The sequence below is a fragment of the Mandrillus leucophaeus genome, unplaced genomic scaffold (assembly GCF_000951045.1).
Source record: "Mandrillus leucophaeus isolate KB7577 unplaced genomic scaffold, Mleu.le_1.0 Scaffold3, whole genome shotgun sequence".
Classification (NCBI taxonomy): Eukaryota; Metazoa; Chordata; class Mammalia; order Primates; family Cercopithecidae; genus Mandrillus; species Mandrillus leucophaeus.
The window spans coordinates 11,411,088-11,429,130 of record NW_012103142.1 but is presented as its reverse complement, the minus strand read 5'-3'; the positions used below and the strand labels follow the sequence as shown (position 1 = coordinate 11,429,130).

Below are 18,043 nucleotides of genomic sequence, written 5' to 3'. Positions count from 1 at the left end.
AGCCAGGATGGTCTCGATCTCCTGACCTCGTGATCCACCCGTCTCGGCCTCCCAAAGTGCTGGGATTACAGGCTTGAGCCACTGCGCCCGGCCCATAGATGGTTTTTTTAACCTTGTGGTGTGGAGTCTACAGAGGTTGTCATTGATGTCTAGAATCATCCTTGGCTAATTTTAATCATGAAGTGGACTTGACTTTAGATACTATGTATTCCAATCCTTTCCCCAATTCTAGCATTTATTTCCTTTGTGTTTTCCCAGAGGCTTTCCCAGAAATGGCAAGTTATCAACCAAAGGAGCCTGCTCTGGTAAGGGATACCTACCCACTCTTCTTGGTGGATGAGCTGGCAGCCAGATTTGGGGTGGGGAAAGGAAGCGGGCAGGGATTCTGCTGTCGCAGGGTAGAAGAGCAGTAGGTTGTAGTCATTCTCAGTCTAGGTGATACATGGCTTGTCTGGACAGGCTGTGACCAGCAGGCAGACTGAGATCCAGCCTTTATAGGGGCTACTGTTACCTTACTCACTTATTTTGATTCTGTAATGTCTATCCAACTGGACAGAATCACTAGTAATAATGTCCTTCAGTGGATCACTGCTGTCCATTCCCAACTTTTGCATAAAACGAAGACTTGAAGAAAGTGGTCACAGAGAGTCTGATTAGGGTCACTGCTTTCTTTCTGCACTCCTGTGGAACTTGGCCCTCTGGTTTTCTGCAGTGGAGAAGATGAGGCTGCAGATGAAAACCCAGAGTCTCAAGAGATGCTGGAGGAGCAACTGGTGAGGATGTTAACCCGAGAAGTCATGGACCTAATCAGTAAGTGGCAAGTAGAAACTGGGGCTATAGAGAATTTTCCTGGAAAAGAGCTGGTCACTCAGCCAACTCCACGAAGGCCTGACTAATGCAAAGGATTCATGTTTGCGGCCGGGCATGGTGGATTGCGAGGTCAAAAGATCGAGACCAGCCTGGCCAACATGGTGAAACTCTGTCTCTCCTAACAATACAAAAATTAGCTAGGCGTGGTGGCATATGCCTGTAGTCCAGCTACTGGGGAGGCTGAGGTAGGAAAATCGCTTGAACCTGGGAGGCAGAGGTTGCAGTGAGCTGAGATCACACCACTGCACTCCAGCCTGGTGAAAGAGACTCCATCTCAAAAAAAAGGATTCATGTTTGCAGCAACACTGACAGATCTAAAAGAAATAACTAGACAGAAGCAAGGCAGTGCTGAAGTCAACCTAAGGACAATTTATGAATTGCAAGCTGAATAGTACCAAAGCCAGAATATGGGGAAACAATCTAAAATAGCAGGAGGAATTTGGATTCATTAGGAAAAACTTCCTAGTTTTCTCAAAATATGGAAATGTTTTAAATTCTTGGACATGGAGACTGTTAATTTTCTTTTTGTTTTTACTGTGTCATTTTGTTTGTTTGAGATTCAAAGTAGACCAGGGATGTATCAAGCACCCTCTCCTAGTCACTCACTCTCACAGAATTCTGTAATTTTCTCTCAGCTAGTTGAACTTGAAGGAACAAAACAGTTCGGTCATCAGAATGCCTCTATTTCTATTGGTGAAGCTAATTCTTGTGCCTTGGACAGTACCCCCATCTTCCACCTTCCTCACCTGGCCAGAGACAGGTTGGGATCGGTGGGCCTGAGGTGGCTGTTGTGGTAGTATATACCCACCCTTCACCTAGTAATCCTGCTTTCTTGCTTTAGCGGTTTGCTGTGTTTCAAAGAAGGGTGCTGACCACAGTAGTGCTCCCCCAGCAGATGGAGACGGTAAGTGAGCCTGTGAGACCTTGGAGGTGTGCTCTTAGCCTCCTAAATACTGTTCCTTCTGAACCAGGTCGGTTTCCTTGCAGTCTGGTGAGGAGACACCCTACATCTAGTTGTCATCTCTGGACCAGCCCTCTTGCTGTGTGCCTCCATCAGACTCCCACCTCCAAGCCTTTGCACTTGCTGTTTCCTCTGTCTTGGATGATTTTCTCCCAACCATATACGTGATCTATTCCCTTGCTTCATTCCAATGTCACCTCTTCCAAGAGATCATCCATGACCAACTTATCAAAAATAGTAACCCCAGCTACTCTGTATTCCTCTGCTTTATTCTTCTTAATAGCACTTGTCACTGCACATTATGTTTTTATTTATGTATTCCTTTCTTACATATTTCCCATGTTAGAATGTAAACTCCCATCAGGGAAGGGATCTATTGTCCTATTCCTTTTATCCCCAGTAACTAGATCAGTGCCTGGTACAGAGGGTGCTCAAATATTTGTCCAACAACAAAGTATCTTCAGTATTTGCAGCTTTTTGTGTTTCTGCCTAGAAGCTCCCGTTTCCCTCATGTACGGCTTGGGTGCATCTCTAGAAGATTGGCCATGGGCATGGGCTATTATTATGTGGAGGTGGGAGGGGTCCCAGTACTACTTAGCCACCAGTTAACCTAGAACACGCAGCTTTGCTTTTTTTGCGCTTCTGTCAGAACAAGATATTCTTCTCTGTTCTGAAAGGATGGAGCTTAACATTCTACTCTCTGATAACAGATGAAGAAATGATGGCCACAGAGGTCACCCCCTCAGCTATGGCAGAGCTTACAGACCTGGGCAAATGTCTGATGAAGCATGAGGTGGGTAGAAGGAACAGGTGATACCTTTACTCCTTGCCCAGGTGGGGAGCCACCTTTTACTTTTCTTGCTCTATGGTGCTATCAAGAGTTTTTTGTAATACTCTTTTGTTATGTAAGTTCCTGGTTCTTAAGGCCCCAGAAAAAAACGAGGGAAAAGGTGCAATGCCATGGTGTCTCCCATACCAGCCTAGGCAGGGGCTCTCAGGAAAACACATAGTAGGCACACTGATGCAGATCCCTGGTGTTTAGCCTCCCCCAGCCAGGCCTGAGCTTTGTCTCCATCCTGTACATACAGGTTTTCTCACATTTTGGTTTTTTCTTTTTGACTGGCAATACACAAAAATAGAGGAAGTAAACTCACTTCTTTTATTTTTCCTGCTTCGCTATTTAAAACTCCAGCTCCTAAGCCAGGCATGGTGGCGCACACCTGTAGTCCCAGCTGTTTGGGAGGCTGAGATGGGAGAATAGCTTGAGCCCAGGAGTTCAAGACTAGCCTGGGCAACAAAACAAGGACCCCATCTTTAGAGGGGGGAGGAAAAAAAAAACAACCTCCAGCTCCTGATGTATAATAATAATCAGAGAAAATTGTGCTGCTTTTCCCACTGTAATCCTTCATCCTTTCCTGTTCAGGATGTTTGTACAGCGCTATTAATTACAGCCTTCAATTCCCTGGCCTGGAAGGATACTCTGTCCTGCCAGAGGACGACCTCACAGCTCTGCTGGCCTCTCCTCAAACAAGTATGGTGGTTCACCCCTTTTCCCTGCCCCTCATAGAAGGTTTGGGTCATGCAGATTGACTAAATCATTCAGAAGAATTGGGGTGCTGAGGCCTTGAGAGAGGCCCCCTGTGGCCCTAAAGCACAGCTGTCTCCCCAGGTGCTGTCAGGGACACTGCTCGCAGATGCAGTTACGTGGCTTTTCACCAGTGTGCTGAAAGGCTTACAGATGCACGGGCAGCACGACGGGTGCATGGCTTCCCTGGTCCATCTGGCCTTCCAGATATACGAGGCGTTGGTGAGTGGGGAAAGCATGGGGGCAGGATGGCTGCAGCTTTATCACTCAGTCTGCTTCTAGTCTCTTGGGCCTTATCCTAAATCCAGGCACCTGTCAAATTGCTGGTGCTAGCTCTGAGAAATGGGTGTGGCAGGAAATGGGGAGGGTGGCAATAACCTACATCCAGTAAGTTTATTCCTGCTGGTATCAGCGCCCCAGGTACCTGGAGATAAGAGCTGTAATGGAGCAAATCCCTGAAATACAGAAGGACTCACTGGACCAGTTTGACTGCAAGCTTTTAAACCCCTCCCTGCAGAAAGTGGCTGACAAGCGCCGAAAGGACCAATTCAAACGCCTCATTGCTGGTTGCATAGGGGTAGGTCACGCACCTTCATTAGTGCACCCAACCCCCTTCTTAAATCATGTGTATGGGCAAACCTTATAAACCAACTGTGGTTATTGACCATTATGGTGATATAATGTTGTTTTTTTTTTTTTTTTGAGACAGGATTTCATTCTTGTTGCCCAGGCTGGAATGCAGTGGTGCAATCTCAGCTCACCACAGCCGCCACCTCCTAGGTTCAAACGATTCTCCTGCCTCCGCCTCCCAAGTAGCTGGGATTACAGGCATGCGCCACCACACCTGGCTAATTTTTTGTATTTTTAGTAGAGACACGGTCTCTCCATGTTGGTCAGGCTGGTCTTGAACTCCTGACCTCAGGTGATCCACCCGCCTTGGCCTCCCAAAAGTATTGGGATTACAGGCGTGAGCCACTGCGCCAGACCAAGAGAATCTGCAACTACTACTTAGGGCCCAGCATTAATTCTTTCTCATTTGTTTTCCACAGAAACCCTTGGGAGAGCAGTTCCGAAAAGAAGTTCACATTAAGAATCTTCCCTCACTTTTCAAAAAAACAAAGCCAATGCTGGAGACAGAGGTGCTGGACAATGATGGGGGTGGCCTGGCCACCATCTTTGAACCCTGAATCAATTTTTTGGGCATCCTTCCTCGGTCTTTCTTGTCATCTCTTCTTTCCCTTTGTAGCTAATCTCTAGGCCCTTCTTGCACTGCCACCTCACTTTCCACTATTGTCAGCCTGGAGAGAGATCCAGGTCTGGAGCTGGAGAGAACAGGCCCTGTGCAGGACCAGAAGTAATTATACTAAAGTATCAAGAAAGGGAGTTAGGGCTTAAACCATTCTGTCTAGATGTCCCAGATAGTTCCCATTCTACTTGGAGATTTGGCTTTTCCAAGAAAAGCTAGAGCAGAGCAGCCCTTCTCCCACAAGCTCTCCCACCCCTGTGCAGCCACATACCTGTACAGAATGGTAACTAGGGATGCTGTGCCCAACACTGCGACTAGCAAGGCTCGCAGCAAGAGCACAGCCCTCAACTACTTGTGCCAGAGTTTCTCTTGGACCACTCCAACTCTCACTGAGCCCTTTTGCTGCTGGGCTGGCAGGAAACTTGCCCCACTCCCTAAGGGGCACGTCTGGGTTAGGTGCTAAGTGCTGAAAAGAACTTGGCCAGTTCTCTCAACTTTGCTTTGGGCAGGAATCTGGTCACTTGATGGGACGCATGGCATAGGCTACTGCTAAACTTGGCACAGTGTCAAGTATAGTACCTCCAAGGACCAGGGCTGGGCAGTCTTTAGTGCTAACATCCCCTTTAGAGCTCACACATCTTGCCCTTCCAGACTGATGAATGACCCCTCAGTCTGGCTTCCCCAGCCTCAAGGTCCACTCAGGCACAAGAGCCACAGTACCCTAGAGAGTGTCACATGACACCATTGTCATCCAAGGATAAAACAGACCAACTAGGCTACATCTGTGATAAGCAGCTAGCAAAGCCACTGGTCTTCTAGGACTAAGACCAGGTGCCTTCCGCAATCTCATGGTCTTTCAGGTCCCTGGTTACTTTTCTCAAAGGCCATCTCCAAAAGAAAAGAATACATGCCTTCGCATCACAACCTGTACTGTGAGTCCATTCTAGAGGTCACTGAAAGGCCCTATAAACAGGACTCGGATATGGGACCTGGCCCTGACGTCATTACTGGCCATAAAGGCAGACTTAATCCATACAGATACCAGTGTGTCCATGTGCTCTGCACAAAAACAGACCTGTTGTCCACCAATCCACTGACAAGAGGGTTTCCATGAGAGCCGAAGTGGACTGAAGCTATAGTTTTTAGCTGGTGCGGGCCAGAGGCAGGGTCAGATTGGGAAGAGGCAAAGCTGAGGAAGCAGAAGTTGGTGTCTCATGTTGCTCCCTCTTCCTGTGTGGTGCTCTGGGTTCCTGTGGATTGTGAAGGCGATCTCAAGAGTGTTTCCCTCCAAACCTGATAGCTGCCTATTCCTGTCTGGTTGGGGCTGTGGAGGGTGTAGTTGTATTTATTGTGTTGTAATATTTTTAACATCCTGTGACTTCATGCTAGAAGTTTTCTATTGTTTATAGAAACTTTTTGTAGAAACATTAACTCTAAAGCACATCTGCATGTCAGTAAAAGTCTCAGTTTCATACAGAAAGGGACCCATCTGCCTTTTTCAACCTAGTCTTAAAACCAGTGACATACTCCAGAGTTACTCCATGAGCACCCTGCAAAAGGGGACTGAACAGGAAGAAATGTGACTGATGAACCTGGTCTTTCAAGCTTTCTGAAATGGTGTGCCAGTTAAAAAAGGATTTCTATCCTGACACACCCAGACTAGACAGCCCATACCATTCTCACAGTGTCTTTCGTATGTGGCTGCTGGGCCTGGCCCAAAGGAATTGCTACTGTTCTTTGTTGGAGCTGTCAATAGCGACATGAACTTCCCTGGTAATCCGGGAGACAGGTGAAATGGTGCATTCACTCTAGCTTGAATGTTTTTCTAGGGGTTTGGCTGTACTCCCAGAAACCACCTTAATTTGCCAATTCTCAGGAGGTGTTTTTTGTTGTTTTTGAGACAGGGTCTCACTGTTACCCAGGCTGGAGTGTACATCTGATGTTCTTAATTGCTTAAGGTCAAACCAGTTCTGAAGTGAGGCCCTGTTTTTCGCAGTGGCTCACACCTGTAATCCCAACACTTTGGGAGGCCCCAAGGCAGACAGATCACTTGAGGTCAGGAGTTTGAGACCAGTCTGACCAACATGGTGAAACCCTCTCTCTACTAAAAATACAAAAAATTACACATAGCCAGGCGTGGTGGTACACACCTGTAGTCCCAGCTACTCGGGAAGCTGAGGCAAGAGAATTGCTTGAACCCAGGAGGAGGAGGTTGCAGTGAGCAGAGATTGCACCATTGCACTCCACCCTGGGCAACAGAGTGAGACTCTGTCTCAAAAAACATAAAAGTAGTCTCAAAAAGTTTTGTTTGGACATGAGTTTATTTACATCTAAGGCCTTATAAAGGCCTAAAAGTCTCATTTTATGGCACATTTAACAAAATGTATTGATTAAAAATAAAGCTGGAATTGTCCCAGAAAACTCAGGATCCCTAGTCACACTGGGCTCTCTGTACAGCAGTCCTGTAGGGTGGGTCAGTCAGAACCCAAAGCTTCAGCTTGCCTCAGGAACATCCAAGCTCAGTCCATCTGAACCGCATCTAGTTCATCCAAGAAGCGCCGGCACTTCCCCATCAGTACTTTGATGGCTTCACTCACCAGCACATCTGGTGGCAACACCCCCGTTGACTCAACAGAGACTGGGGATCAAAGAGACACTTTAGCCTAGGCAGGGCTTGCCTGTAGAAAGCCCCTGTTACTCAAACTTCACATCTAGACTGGAAGGAAGCTGCAGCACCAAAGAGTACTGCCCACTCATCTCACCACTTCATACTCACAGATATAATGATCTCGAACCCGGGCAAGCCTCACAACCTTCTTTAGCTTCTCATGCCGGAAGATTTCTCTGCTGAAGGTATCCAGCCGGGGGTTGGCAACTCTGGCCACCTTTTTACCTAATGAGAACAAACCACGTTTTTTTATTCTTTTTTCTAATTTGCCCCTTGGTAGCAAACCATGTTATACTTTTAGGAACCCAGGGTTTTTATTTCTGTCACCTTCAAAGAAAATATAATTTAGGTCCTAACCTGAACAGCACCCCAAATACCATACCTTGGACTTCCTGCACCTCAATAACACCAGGTGAGAAGCACCTGCTCAACTCCTCAGCTGCCTCCCCTTCCACGGGCTCAAGCAGGGTGATGTCTGGCAGGAGCCTATAACTGGCTGTTGCCACTGGTGAAAACTTGGCATGATCTTTGCCTGGAGAGGAAGAGAGAAAGTGCCTATATGAAACCCTTCTAGGATTAGGAAGAATACTCTTCCTAAGCTGCTAACAGCAAAAGCACAATGCTCTTGGCTTTCTACCTGCTAGGAATATCTCAGCTGAGTTCTCTAGTCAGCTTGCCCCACTGCAACCAAACTACCCCTCTTCCCAGGAAGGAACACAGGGTTCTCACCAATGCCCTTGACACAGTGCATGAGCAGGTCAATTTCTTGGCCAGGCCGCAGCTGAGCAATGAGGATGTCATCGTGCACTGGTCGGATAGTGCCCTCTGGGAAAAGATCAGCCTGGTTCCCCAGGGGGATCCATGTCATATGCCTGGTATACACTGGAGGAAAAACATGTCAAAAGATCTCAGTTCCTAAAACTAGCAGCCACCCACAGGTGGGGCCTCTTCCTCACCCTACCACTACTTACCTTTGTGGTTCACATACAGTTCGTTGGGGTCAGAGGAATCTTTAGCAGCATGGGGGTTCCGAGTGCATCTGACTTGGAGACGAAACTGTAGAGTATCTATCTCTGTGCCGTCTTCATCTCCTGCACAAATGGAGCGAGCTCTTAAGAACTAGTAAACATCTGAGTGCTAGCACTATGCTGAATGCTTTACATATGTGTCCCATTAATTACGGCAAACTTGGGAAACCAAGGCAAGTGTTCTCACAGATGAAAAACACTGATGTACAAAGATAAGTAACTTACCCAACATCACAGTCAACCAGGATTTGAACCCAGACAGTCCACTTCTCCCAAAATTTCATTTTCTTACCTTGATTCCGATACTCAAAAAGACGGGGATCAGCATGAATGGGAATGAGCCCCAGACGGTGAGCAAGGATCTCATCCTGAACAATGGATGTATTATTGTACACCAGGACCTTCTCCACAGCCATAGTTGGCACCTGCCCAAGGAAAAATAACCACTTATCTGCAAAAACCCAACAGACCCCCTACCTATCCCCACAACCCCACCCTCCAGAGGTAAGGAGCTATCTCTCTTCCTAGAATGTTTAATGAGAAATTTACAAAGAATGAGAAGGTAAAATGCTCAGCAAAATTCCAGGAAAAATGAGGGAAGGACAGCTTGAGACAATTCTCCAAGTGAGGTGTCAGTGCAGTTCCCAAAGCAACTCCAGCCTTGTCACCATGCCTGCCAATACCTCAGCTAACAGAATTCGTCGAAAAGCATTGGCAATGGCTGCGTCAATTCCCACCATGTCGAACTCCAGTGAGTTTTCATCCATGTGTACTACATCCACACGGAAATTCTAGAGGGACAGGAAAAACATTTAAGTGAAACCTACTCTCTCTGTAATATCTCTTCATACCTCCCCCTTAGATAATTCCTTCAAGTATTATCCTCTCGCCCAAAAACCTCCCTTTGCCCAGATGTCCCTTATTAAATATTCTTTCTCACCCAGTGCTTTAGTTTCATAAAAAGTCTCCATTTTTGTCGTCCATTCATTAAAACCCTATGCAATATGGCTTCCAACCAAACCATCCACAGAAGCTATTCCACTAAAGAACAGAAACTACCATAGTGCTTAGTCCTGTTGACACTACCCAGTCCTCTTACTAGACTTCTGTTATGCTTGACATTGATTAAAAAACCTCCTCCTGGCCCAGCACGGTGACTCACACCTGTAATCCCAGCACTATGGGAGGCCGAGGGGCGGATCACAAGGTCAGGAGTTTGAGACCAGCCTGGCCAGCATGGTGAAACCCCATCTCTACTAAAAATACAAAAAATTAGCTGGGCATGGTGGCGCGTAGCTGTAGTCCCAGCTACTCGGGAGGCTGAGGCAGGAGAACTGCCAGAACCCAGGAGGCGGAGGTTGCAGTGAGCCAAGATTGCACCACTGCACTCCAGCCTGGGAGATAAGAGTGTCTCATGAAAAGGAAAAAAAAAAAAAAAAAAAAAAATCCCCTTTTTTGAACGATTCCCCTGGTTTCTGAGCTCCACTCTTCTTCCGTCTCTGATGATCAACTTCCACCCATCTCTAAATTTGCCAGGTTCTTGTCTCTCTCCCAGGTCACCTTAACTATACTAACAGTTTTAGCAACTATCTGTTCTGACAACTCCCAAAATTTTATCTCACTTCTGATCTCATTTCAAGCATGCAGTCTTCTAGCCTGCTAGATTTCTCCACATACAGAAAACAATGCATCATCATCCCTGTTCCCCAGACCCATTTCTCCTCTTAGTAAATGATACCACAAAGCAAAAAGCAGTTCCCAAGCCAGAAAAAGTCATTTTATGCTACCCCCACAGCCTTTATCCAAGCAATCATAAATTTACCTTATATTCTTCCTTTGCTCTATTTCTACCATCAGTCTTAGTTCATATCTTCAACCTCAGCTTCCCTTACAACAGATCTGCCTGCTCCATATGATCCTCCTCAAACTCATTCCCTCCCAGCCATCAAGGTTGCAAATCTGATCATGTCTGCTTAAGAAACTATTCAAGCTCCCTATCATCCACAGTGTGACACACTTCAATCTTGCCGACCACTCATGCCAGAACTACTTGGACATTCCTGGAGCACATGTCACAGAAGTCATAATTTTTTTTCAAGCATTAGCCTTTTTCATTGTTCATACTTTATTCCTTGTATCAACAGGTTAAAAAAGTAAAATTTTCCCAGGCGCTGATTTACACATCATGTTTATAAGCTGCATAAAGGGTAACATTTAGGTCAGTTGCATAAAGGGTAACATTCAGTAATCTATTTAAATGCAATTTTAACCCTTATTTTAAGCTAACTGAAACAATAATACAAAAGACTAAATACACACAAAACCTGCATATCCTGAACTTCACTGACGTGAAACTCAAATCTTTCATAATTCAACTCCTGTTTTTTTTTACTTACCATTCAAGATTCAATTCAGATGTCCCCTCCTCTTGAAATGTTAAGTACCTCTCGGCCCCTCTTCCTGGTCTCAGCGGAATGCTCCCCACCCCAACCCTGCCGTCTTCATCGCTATCAACCACCTTCACCATATTACACTAGATGCACTTGTTTATACGCACCATTCCTCAACAAGACGGAATATCTCTGCAGAACTGGGTAGAAACCGTGTCTAATTTGGCCTGTAAACGGAGCGTCTAGCACATTGCTCAACAAACACAAACGGAGCGACCCCCAAAAGCAGCTGCTGAGACAGACACAGGCTGCTCAGGCCACAGGGTCTGGCCTTCATAACCCTCCCCAGACAACTTCGGCCCCACTTACCTTCTCGAAGCGGTCCTGGTCCCAGGCATCATCATAACCGGAATAGTTTCCGGGAAAGTCAGTGGTATGGACCTAGAGCAAAGGGACGAGTTTGTCCACGAAGGGACAATGAGCCCACGGCTATCCCCACGCCAATCCCAAGACCCACTCCTGTTCCGCTCTCATTCCTCCCGCCCGAGCTCAAGGCCACAAGGCTTACATTGCGAACCCCAAACTCCCCCAGAACCACGCAGCCCCGCATCTCCTCCACCGCCTGAGAAGCCGCCATCTTCAATCTCTCCACGAGACTAGAGGCTCTATCTGGCGCGTGCGTCCTAGTAGCCTGGCTCCGTCTCCGTGGCAACGCGCCACCTCCTAATCTTAAATATCGCGAGACTTTTCCCCGCCTCCGTCCACGTCCCCAGCCTCCGGAAGTTGGTTTTGTCCAAACATCCGGGCTTCTCCTTTTTGTATTCCGGCCGATCCCACCTCTCCTCGACCCGGGACGTCTCCCTCACTAAGGCCCACGTCTCGCCCACTCCTCCGCGCGCGGAGCTAGCGCGGGCTTCAGCGACGGGAGCCTTCAAGGGACATGGCAACTACAGCGGCGCCGGCGGGCGGCGCCCGAAATGGAGCTGGCCCGGAATGGGGAGGGTTCGAAGAAAACATCCAGGTAATGGCCCCAAGGCACTAGCTGCCAGCAACCCGAGGGCCGGCGATGTCCAGAAGTGTCTTGAGGATTCTCCCTGTGGGCCTGGAAGTCCGCTCCATTTGCAAAACTCTCTTCTTTGGGTCTTCGTGCACACTAAAGTCAGTAGGATTAACATTGACCTGAAAGGGCCAGACTAGTACTCCAGCCTGAGGGTCTCGGGTCTCTGGGCCCGCTCGAGGCATTAGGAAGAAGGTATTCTTGGAACAAGTTAGGAAGTTGGTCGGGGTCAGGCATGGAGTGGGGTTGGGTGGGATTCACTGGCATTCGCTGAAAATATATTATGTGTATAGTTTTGTTTGGGGCTTAGGAAAGAAGGAAATGGGCACTTTTTCAGTCTTTTAGTCTTTGGTAGGTAAGGTAGGAAAAAGACAGGAATGGAAGACTAGTAGTATGTTTCCCAGGCTAGGAAATTCAGCCAAAGCTAGAAACCAAGAGTTCTGAGAGCATATGAGGGGGAATGGAGTGGCATGATCTGTAGTGATTCCGAGCCGTATCCTCAGCAGTGGAAGAACAAAGCCCTAAACCCTGGGATGAGCAGAGGACTTAATGGATGGAACAGAAAAGTCCTGCACTCTAGGAGCCATTGTCTTCACAGGGCGGAGGCTCAGCTGTGATTGACATGGAGAACATGGATGATACCTCAGGCTCTAGCTTCGAGGATATGGGTGAGCTGCATCAGCGCCTGCGCGAGGAAGAAGTAGACGCTGATGCAGCTGATGCAGCTGCTGCTGAAGAAGAGGATGGAGAGTTCCTGGGCATGAAGGGCTTTAAGGGACAGCTGAGCCGGCAGGTGGCAGATCAGGTAAGCATGATTGAATCTTCTGCAGGTGGAAAGTTATACCTAGGTATGTCCCATGTTCTGGAGTTGGTGTTGGTGATGTTTGCCCCAGGTTGTCCAGTTAGAACCATGTAGAAATCAAGCGGAAAACAGGCAACAGGGTCTAGAACCAACAGTCCCACAATACCTATGCCCATCTTCCTTACTTCAGATGTGGCAGGCCGGGAAGAGACAAGCCTCCAGGGCCTTCAGCTTGTACGCCAACATCGACATCCTCAGACCGTACTTTGATGTGGAGCCTGCTCAGGTGCGGAGCAGGTGAGGAGCCTTCTCTTGAAGAAGCTTCCCTCCTAACACCTAGTCCTTTATGCACACTACAATCAGATTTCAAGCCCTGGGCTCTGGTGGGCTCCCCCTCTTCATGACCCCATCATCTCTCATCACTACACCTGTCACTGAAACAAATAATAATAGCTACCAACTTTCTCCTTTTTTCCATCTAGCTGACTACTCATATTCCCTCAAAACCTACCTCAGATGTCACTTCCTCTGTTCCACATTCCTCAATCCCACCCCCAGTTTGTTCTCTCCTGGTGTTCCTATAGAACTTTGTGCTTGGCAGCCGGGCGCGGTGGCTCACGCCTGTAATCCCAGCACTTTGGGAGGCTGAGGCGGGTGGATCACAAGATCAGGAGATCGAGACCATCCTGGCTAACACAGTGAAACCCCGTCTCTACTAAAAATACAAAAAAAATTAGCCGGGCGTGGTGGCAGACACCTATAGTCCCAGTTACTTGGGAGGCTGAGGTAGGAGAATGGCATGAACCCGGGAGGCAGAGCTTGCGGTGAGCTGAGATCGCGCCACTGCGCTCTAGCCTGGGCCACAGAGCGAGACTCCATCTAAAAAAAAAAAAAAAAAGGGACTCTGTGCTTGCCTCTAATAGACAGCACTTCACCACTGCTTTCCTTTCTTATTCCTGGAATCTTCCCCCCAGAGACCAACAGCATCTCAAAAGCAGGCTCTGTCTTGTTTATCTTTTTATTCCCAGCAGCAGAACAGTCTCAGAATCAAAATATCAGGGCATAGTTTTTGAGTGACTTTTTAAGAACTAGATTTAATCCTGGCTTGGTTTTTTTGTTCGTCCTTTAATCAATGCTAATCAAATACCCAGGACCACTCTCCAAGTATTTATTAAGCATTTGCTCTGTGCCAGACCCTATACTAATTGTATCTGGTTCAGTGGTGAAGATAGATAGGAGCCTTGCTCTTGAGTGCAGTTACAGCACACTATTCATGCTATGATGGGGCACACAGGAGGGATATGTGAGCCAAAACAGGTTGGTGGGTGGGACAGGACAAGTTTCCCAGAGGAAGTAAAATCTAGCTAAAATCCAAGGTATGATTAGGAGCTAGCCACTTGAGAGAAGGGGCAAGTGACTGAATTTTCATACCACTTCACATATATTTTTCAAGAAAATGCTCGACAGTACCTGGAGGCACAATTAAGCAGGAAGAGGAGGCGTTTTTACTATTCCCTCAGTAACACCTTTCATTCTAAACCTTCCATCTAACCCGCTAGACTTTTCCCAGGGCTTCCTCATTATAGCCCTGAATTCTGGGTACTCTCTGCTGAGGTCTGCCTGTCTTGTCTTGTCTTTTTATTTTGTTTTGTTTTTTTGAGATGGAGTCGCACTCTGTCACCAGGCTGGAATGCAGTGGCGCGATCTCGGTTCACTGCAACCTCCACCTGCCAGGTTCAAGCAGTTCTCCTGCCTCAGCCTCCTGAGTAGCTGGGACTACAGGCACCCGCCACCATGCCCAGCTAATTTTATGTATCTTTCATAGAGACGAGGTTTCACCATATTGGCCAAGCTGGCCCCTAACTGCCGACCTTGTAATCTGCCCGCCTCAGCCTCCCAAAGTGCTGGGATTACAGGTGTGAGCCACCGCGCTCAGCCTGCCTGTCTTTTCAAGGGGAGGGGGCAGATGGATACATGGTTAGGCTCTCCGTCAAGGCCCAGCAGGGCTGAGTTCTCCATATAGCTGCTGTTTCGGTCAGCTAAGTTTCAGAGGGTTGTCCTTCCTGGAAGTTAATTTTAGGGGCAAGGAAATGATTTCCTTATTCCCTATCTGTCTTTACTACCCTGTTCTACCCTGTCATCCGACATGTCCTCTAGGCCAGGCCCCATTCCCTGGAGTTAGAGATGAATAAAATTCAGGCCGTGCCCTCCAGAACCTCATGGCCTCGGGCTGCCTCTGCTTTAATCTCTCCTCTCCTTTCTCAGGCTCCTGGAGTCCATGATCCCTATCAAGATGGTCAACTTCCCCCAGGTGAATAGGGGGTGGCACGTCTGGAGAGCGGGGGGAAGCACCAGGGCAGAGGGTGGGACCACCAGGCAAATCCTGGGAAGCCATAAACAGACGAGCTGTTGTACCCTCCAGCCTGAATGAGTTGGTATATTGACAGAAAATTGCAGGTGAACTCTATGGACCTCTCATGCTGGTCTTCACACTGGTTGCCATCCTACTCCACGGGATGAAGACGTCTGACACTATTATCGTAAGCAGGACAGACAACTTTGGGGGGGGTGGCTGCACTAGGTTGAAAGCTGCCTGAGGATGCGGTGGTGGAGTGAGACAGGAACCGCCCCTGCGGAAGGCCCTAGGTGAGGCTGAGATCAGAGGCCTCCTAGGACTAAGTAGAGCCTTCACCCCACAGCGGGAGGGCACCCTGATGGGCACAGCCATTGGCACCTGCTTCGGCTACTGGCTGGGAGTCTCATCCTTCATTTACTTCCTCGCCTACCTGTGCAACGCCCAGATCACCATGCTGCAGATGTTGGCACTGCTGGTAAGGAGCCAGGCGTGGTGGGCAAGAGTGATGTTAAAAAGAGTAGCCAGGCCTTGGTCTGCATCTGTCCTGGGGCCCCGAAGCCTGGAATGGGAGGAGTAGGCCAATGGACCGTGTGTTTCCCACGGTCCCCATGAGAGGCCAGAAACCAGCCCAACCTGAGTGATTCCCCTCTCCACCATCCTCCTTCCCAGGGCTATGGCCTCTTTGGGCACTGCATTGTCCTGTTCATCACCTATAATATCCATCTTCACGCCCTCTTCTACCTCTTCTGGCTTTTGGTGGGTGGACTGTCCACACTGCGCATGGTAAGCTGGGCAAGAGGCTTCCAGGGGTGGGCTGTCCTCCCAGGGAGTTGGGGAAGACAGCCTGGAGCTGTCCATCTCACAAAGAGCCCTAAATGGGAGGGAAGGGCCCAAAGATGGTTCTGCCCTGGGTGGGAGTGTCTTCCCCACTCCTCACTTTGGAGCCAGGCCCTTTGAGCTGTATTCTCATGGCCCTAGGTAGCAGTGTTGGTGTCTCGGACCGTGGGCCCCACACAGCGGCTGCTCCTCTGTGGCACCCTGGCCGCCCTACACATGCTCTTCCTGCTCTATCTGCATTTTGCCTACCACAAAGTGGTAGAGGGTAAGTGGCAGGAAGGCCTAGGTGGGGGAGAATGGGACAGCAGCTGCCTAGGGCAAGAAGCTGGATATCATGGTCAGTGGGCTGGACCCATCTGACCCTTGCTCACCTTCCATCTTCCTTCCAGGGATCTTGGACACACTGGAGGGCCCCAACATCCCGCCCATTCAGAGGGTCCCCAGAGACATCCCTGCCGTGCTCGCTGCTGCTCGGCTTCCCACTACCATCCTCAATGCCACAGCCAAAGCTGTTGCGGTGACCCTGCAGTCACACTGACTCCACCTGAAATTCTTGGCCAGTCCTCTTTCCCACAGCTGGAGAGAGGAGGAAGACTATTAAAGGACAGTCCTGATGACATATTTCTTAGATGGGGTCTGCAGCTGCCACTGAGCTGTAGCTGCGTTAAGTACCTTCTTGATGCCTGTTGGCACTTCTGAAGGGCACAAGGCCAAGAACTCCTGGCCAGGACTGCAAGGCTCTGCAGCCAGTGCAGAAAATGGGCCAGCTCCTCTGAGACCCCTCACCACCTACCCCTTCCTTCCTCTTTATCTCTCCCACACTGTCTTGCTAAATATAGACTTGGTAATTAAAATGTTGATTGAAGTCTGGAACTGCAGCGGCTGATCCAGTGGTCCTCCCTGTCATCCCACTTACTATATACTTTCATGCTTAGTCAGCAATGGTAATGTCGTATGTTCCCTTTTTCATATCCTCACCCAGACAGGATAAAGGTGGGACAGGCCAGACTACATAGAAGGCAGTGCTTGAATATGGAACCTACCCCTGAGGGCAGGGGACACCTGACCCATGAAGCGGCAGGGAGGCCTCAATCACAAAAGCCATAAGCCTGATGGAACACTGCAGTCAGCTTGAGTCTGGGCTCAGCTGCACTCTTGGGAAGCCAAGGAAGCAGTGACAATTGGACAAAACATCCCGACTTAAACCCCGTGTCAAAACAAGGATCTTCTGCTCCTGGGCATTGTGGGGATAATTTTCCTGTGGAGCTCATAATTGAAGCCAAACTTGGCTTTGCCCTGGTGGTACTGGGGCCAGCTCCTTTCAGTTTTTCTGTCTTTCCTCATAAAACCAACCACCACTCCTAACAGCACCATCCACCCCCCACACCACCACCTCTTTAATCTGCTCCACTTAATTCTGGTGGCTAAAAGAGGGAATACGGTCTTTGACCTTCCTTCACTATATTGAATATTATGTTTTATGTACAATAATCTCCTTACACTAGTAAATCTGGGTCAGCAGCCTCTATCCCTCCTAACAAAGGGACTAACAGAAAGAGGGGCCCTTCATTTGTCCTGCGTTACACAAGTGAGGCCCTCACCACCCTGGCCAGTGGACAAAGTTGCCACAGTACCGCCTGCACCGTGGGGTGTGACTCAGCTGCCTTCACGTCCTCACCAGTGCTCCAGGGCTCTGGCCCTGGTACCTCCTCTGTATTGGCAGCCCCAGTGTCGTGGCAGGGACACACCCTCAGATGTCAACAGTGCCCTGCATACCTGGAAAAGGCGTGGCACCAGGACCTTGCATCTATCTGAGGCTTCCCTGCCCTAGGGACCCTCTGGGGTTCGCTTCTCTCCAGCAGCTCAGGCTGGCTCTGCCCAGCCGTGGCCCCCGGGGCCTCCCTGGTGAGGCCGCCATCTTGGCGAGAAGCAAGTGGGAAGTCCCCGTGGACCGGGATCCCCATGCACGCTGCTTCTCGAGTCACGAGGGCAGGGCGAGGCGCGGCACGGAAGAAAGGGCCCTGGGGCCTTCGAAATAGGAAGGAACAGTGCCCTGGATCCCGGCGAGGGCCTGGACCTTAGGAACGGGGAAGGATGGGAGAATGGGCAGAAGAAGCAGTAACCGTGTCCAACACCACCTCCACATGGCGTGCCTCCATTCCGCTCCCCGTCAGCCCTCCCCAGTCAGCCCATCCTAGGCCTCAGCCCTGTCGCCTTCCTTCTGCTAGCTAGCTGACCCCACT

At 49.0% G+C, this 18,043-nt stretch overlaps 3 protein-coding genes across 5 annotated transcripts in view; 2 read left to right on the top strand and 1 right to left on the bottom strand.

Annotated features, from left to right (window-relative positions):
- Positions 1-6,138, top strand: part of XPO5 (exportin 5) — a 55,096-nt gene extending 48,958 nt beyond the window's left edge. The window contains exons 25-32 of the mRNA XM_011986793.1: positions 259-305; positions 713-810; positions 1,712-1,774; positions 2,542-2,624; positions 3,255-3,362; positions 3,501-3,638; positions 3,829-3,993; positions 4,466-6,138. Coding sequence (XP_011842183.1) covers positions 259-305; positions 713-810; positions 1,712-1,774; positions 2,542-2,624; positions 3,255-3,362; positions 3,501-3,638; positions 3,829-3,993; positions 4,466-4,603 — 840 coding nt within the window. The 3' untranslated portion in view covers positions 4,604-6,138. The remainder of the gene's footprint in view (positions 1-258; positions 306-712; positions 811-1,711; positions 1,775-2,541; positions 2,625-3,254; positions 3,363-3,500; positions 3,639-3,828; positions 3,994-4,465) is intronic.
- An 826-nt stretch (positions 6,139-6,964) lies between these two features.
- POLR1C (polymerase (RNA) I polypeptide C, 30kDa) lies at positions 6,965-11,465 on the bottom strand. Its single transcript, XM_011986794.1, has 9 exons — positions 11,317-11,465; positions 11,118-11,189; positions 9,042-9,149; positions 8,651-8,783; positions 8,302-8,421; positions 8,060-8,212; positions 7,713-7,862; positions 7,439-7,555; positions 6,965-7,300 (listed from the first exon to the last, which is right to left on the bottom strand). Exons 1-9 carry the CDS (start codon positions 11,383-11,385, stop codon positions 7,182-7,184), a joined length of 1,041 nt encoding a protein of 346 aa, XP_011842184.1. The 5' UTR covers positions 11,386-11,465; the 3' UTR covers positions 6,965-7,181.
- Positions 11,466-11,502: 37 nt separating this feature from the next.
- On the top strand, positions 11,503-16,673 carry YIPF3 (Yip1 domain family, member 3). 3 transcript variants are annotated; one of them, XM_011986783.1, is made up of 9 exons: positions 11,503-11,769; positions 12,404-12,610; positions 12,798-12,904; positions 14,873-14,918; positions 15,055-15,147; positions 15,307-15,438; positions 15,633-15,746; positions 15,946-16,065; positions 16,190-16,673. In XM_011986783.1, the coding sequence occupies exons 1-8, from the start codon at positions 11,689-11,691 to the stop codon at positions 16,060-16,062; spliced, it is 897 nt and encodes a 298-aa protein (XP_011842173.1). In that variant the 5' UTR covers positions 11,503-11,688; the 3' UTR covers positions 16,063-16,065; positions 16,190-16,673. The 3 variants fall into 3 exon arrangements, with proteins under 3 accessions (XP_011842173.1, XP_011842171.1, XP_011842172.1); XM_011986781.1 differs by having other exon boundaries at positions 15,942-16,065; XM_011986782.1 differs by having other exon boundaries at positions 11,521-11,769; positions 12,309-12,610; positions 15,942-16,065.
- The last annotated feature ends 1,370 nt before the right edge of the window (positions 16,674-18,043 follow it).

Excerpts from the sequence above, each read along its gene's own strand:
- POLR1C (XM_011986794.1), bottom strand. The coding sequence starts at position 11,385 with ATGGCGGCTTCTCAGGCGGTGGAGGAGATGCGGGGCTGCGTGGTTCTG. Across the intron at positions 9,150-11,117 it reads ACCAGGACCGCTTCGAGAAG|AATTTCCGTGTGGATGTAGT; the intron begins GTAAGTGGGGCC and ends CTGTCCCTCTAG. Across the intron at positions 7,301-7,438 it reads GGTTCGAGATCATTATATCT|TCTCTGTTGAGTCAACGGGG; the intron begins GTGAGTATGAAG and ends TTTGATCCCCAG.
- YIPF3 (XM_011986781.1), top strand. The coding sequence starts at position 11,689 with ATGGCAACTACAGCGGCGCCGGCGGGCGGCGCCCGAAATGGAGCTGGC. Across the intron at positions 12,905-14,872 it reads CCTGCTCAGGTGCGGAGCAG|GCTCCTGGAGTCCATGATCC; the intron begins GTGAGGAGCCTT and ends CTCCTTTCTCAG. Across the intron at positions 15,439-15,632 it reads TGCAGATGTTGGCACTGCTG|GGCTATGGCCTCTTTGGGCA; the intron begins GTAAGGAGCCAG and ends CCTCCTTCCCAG.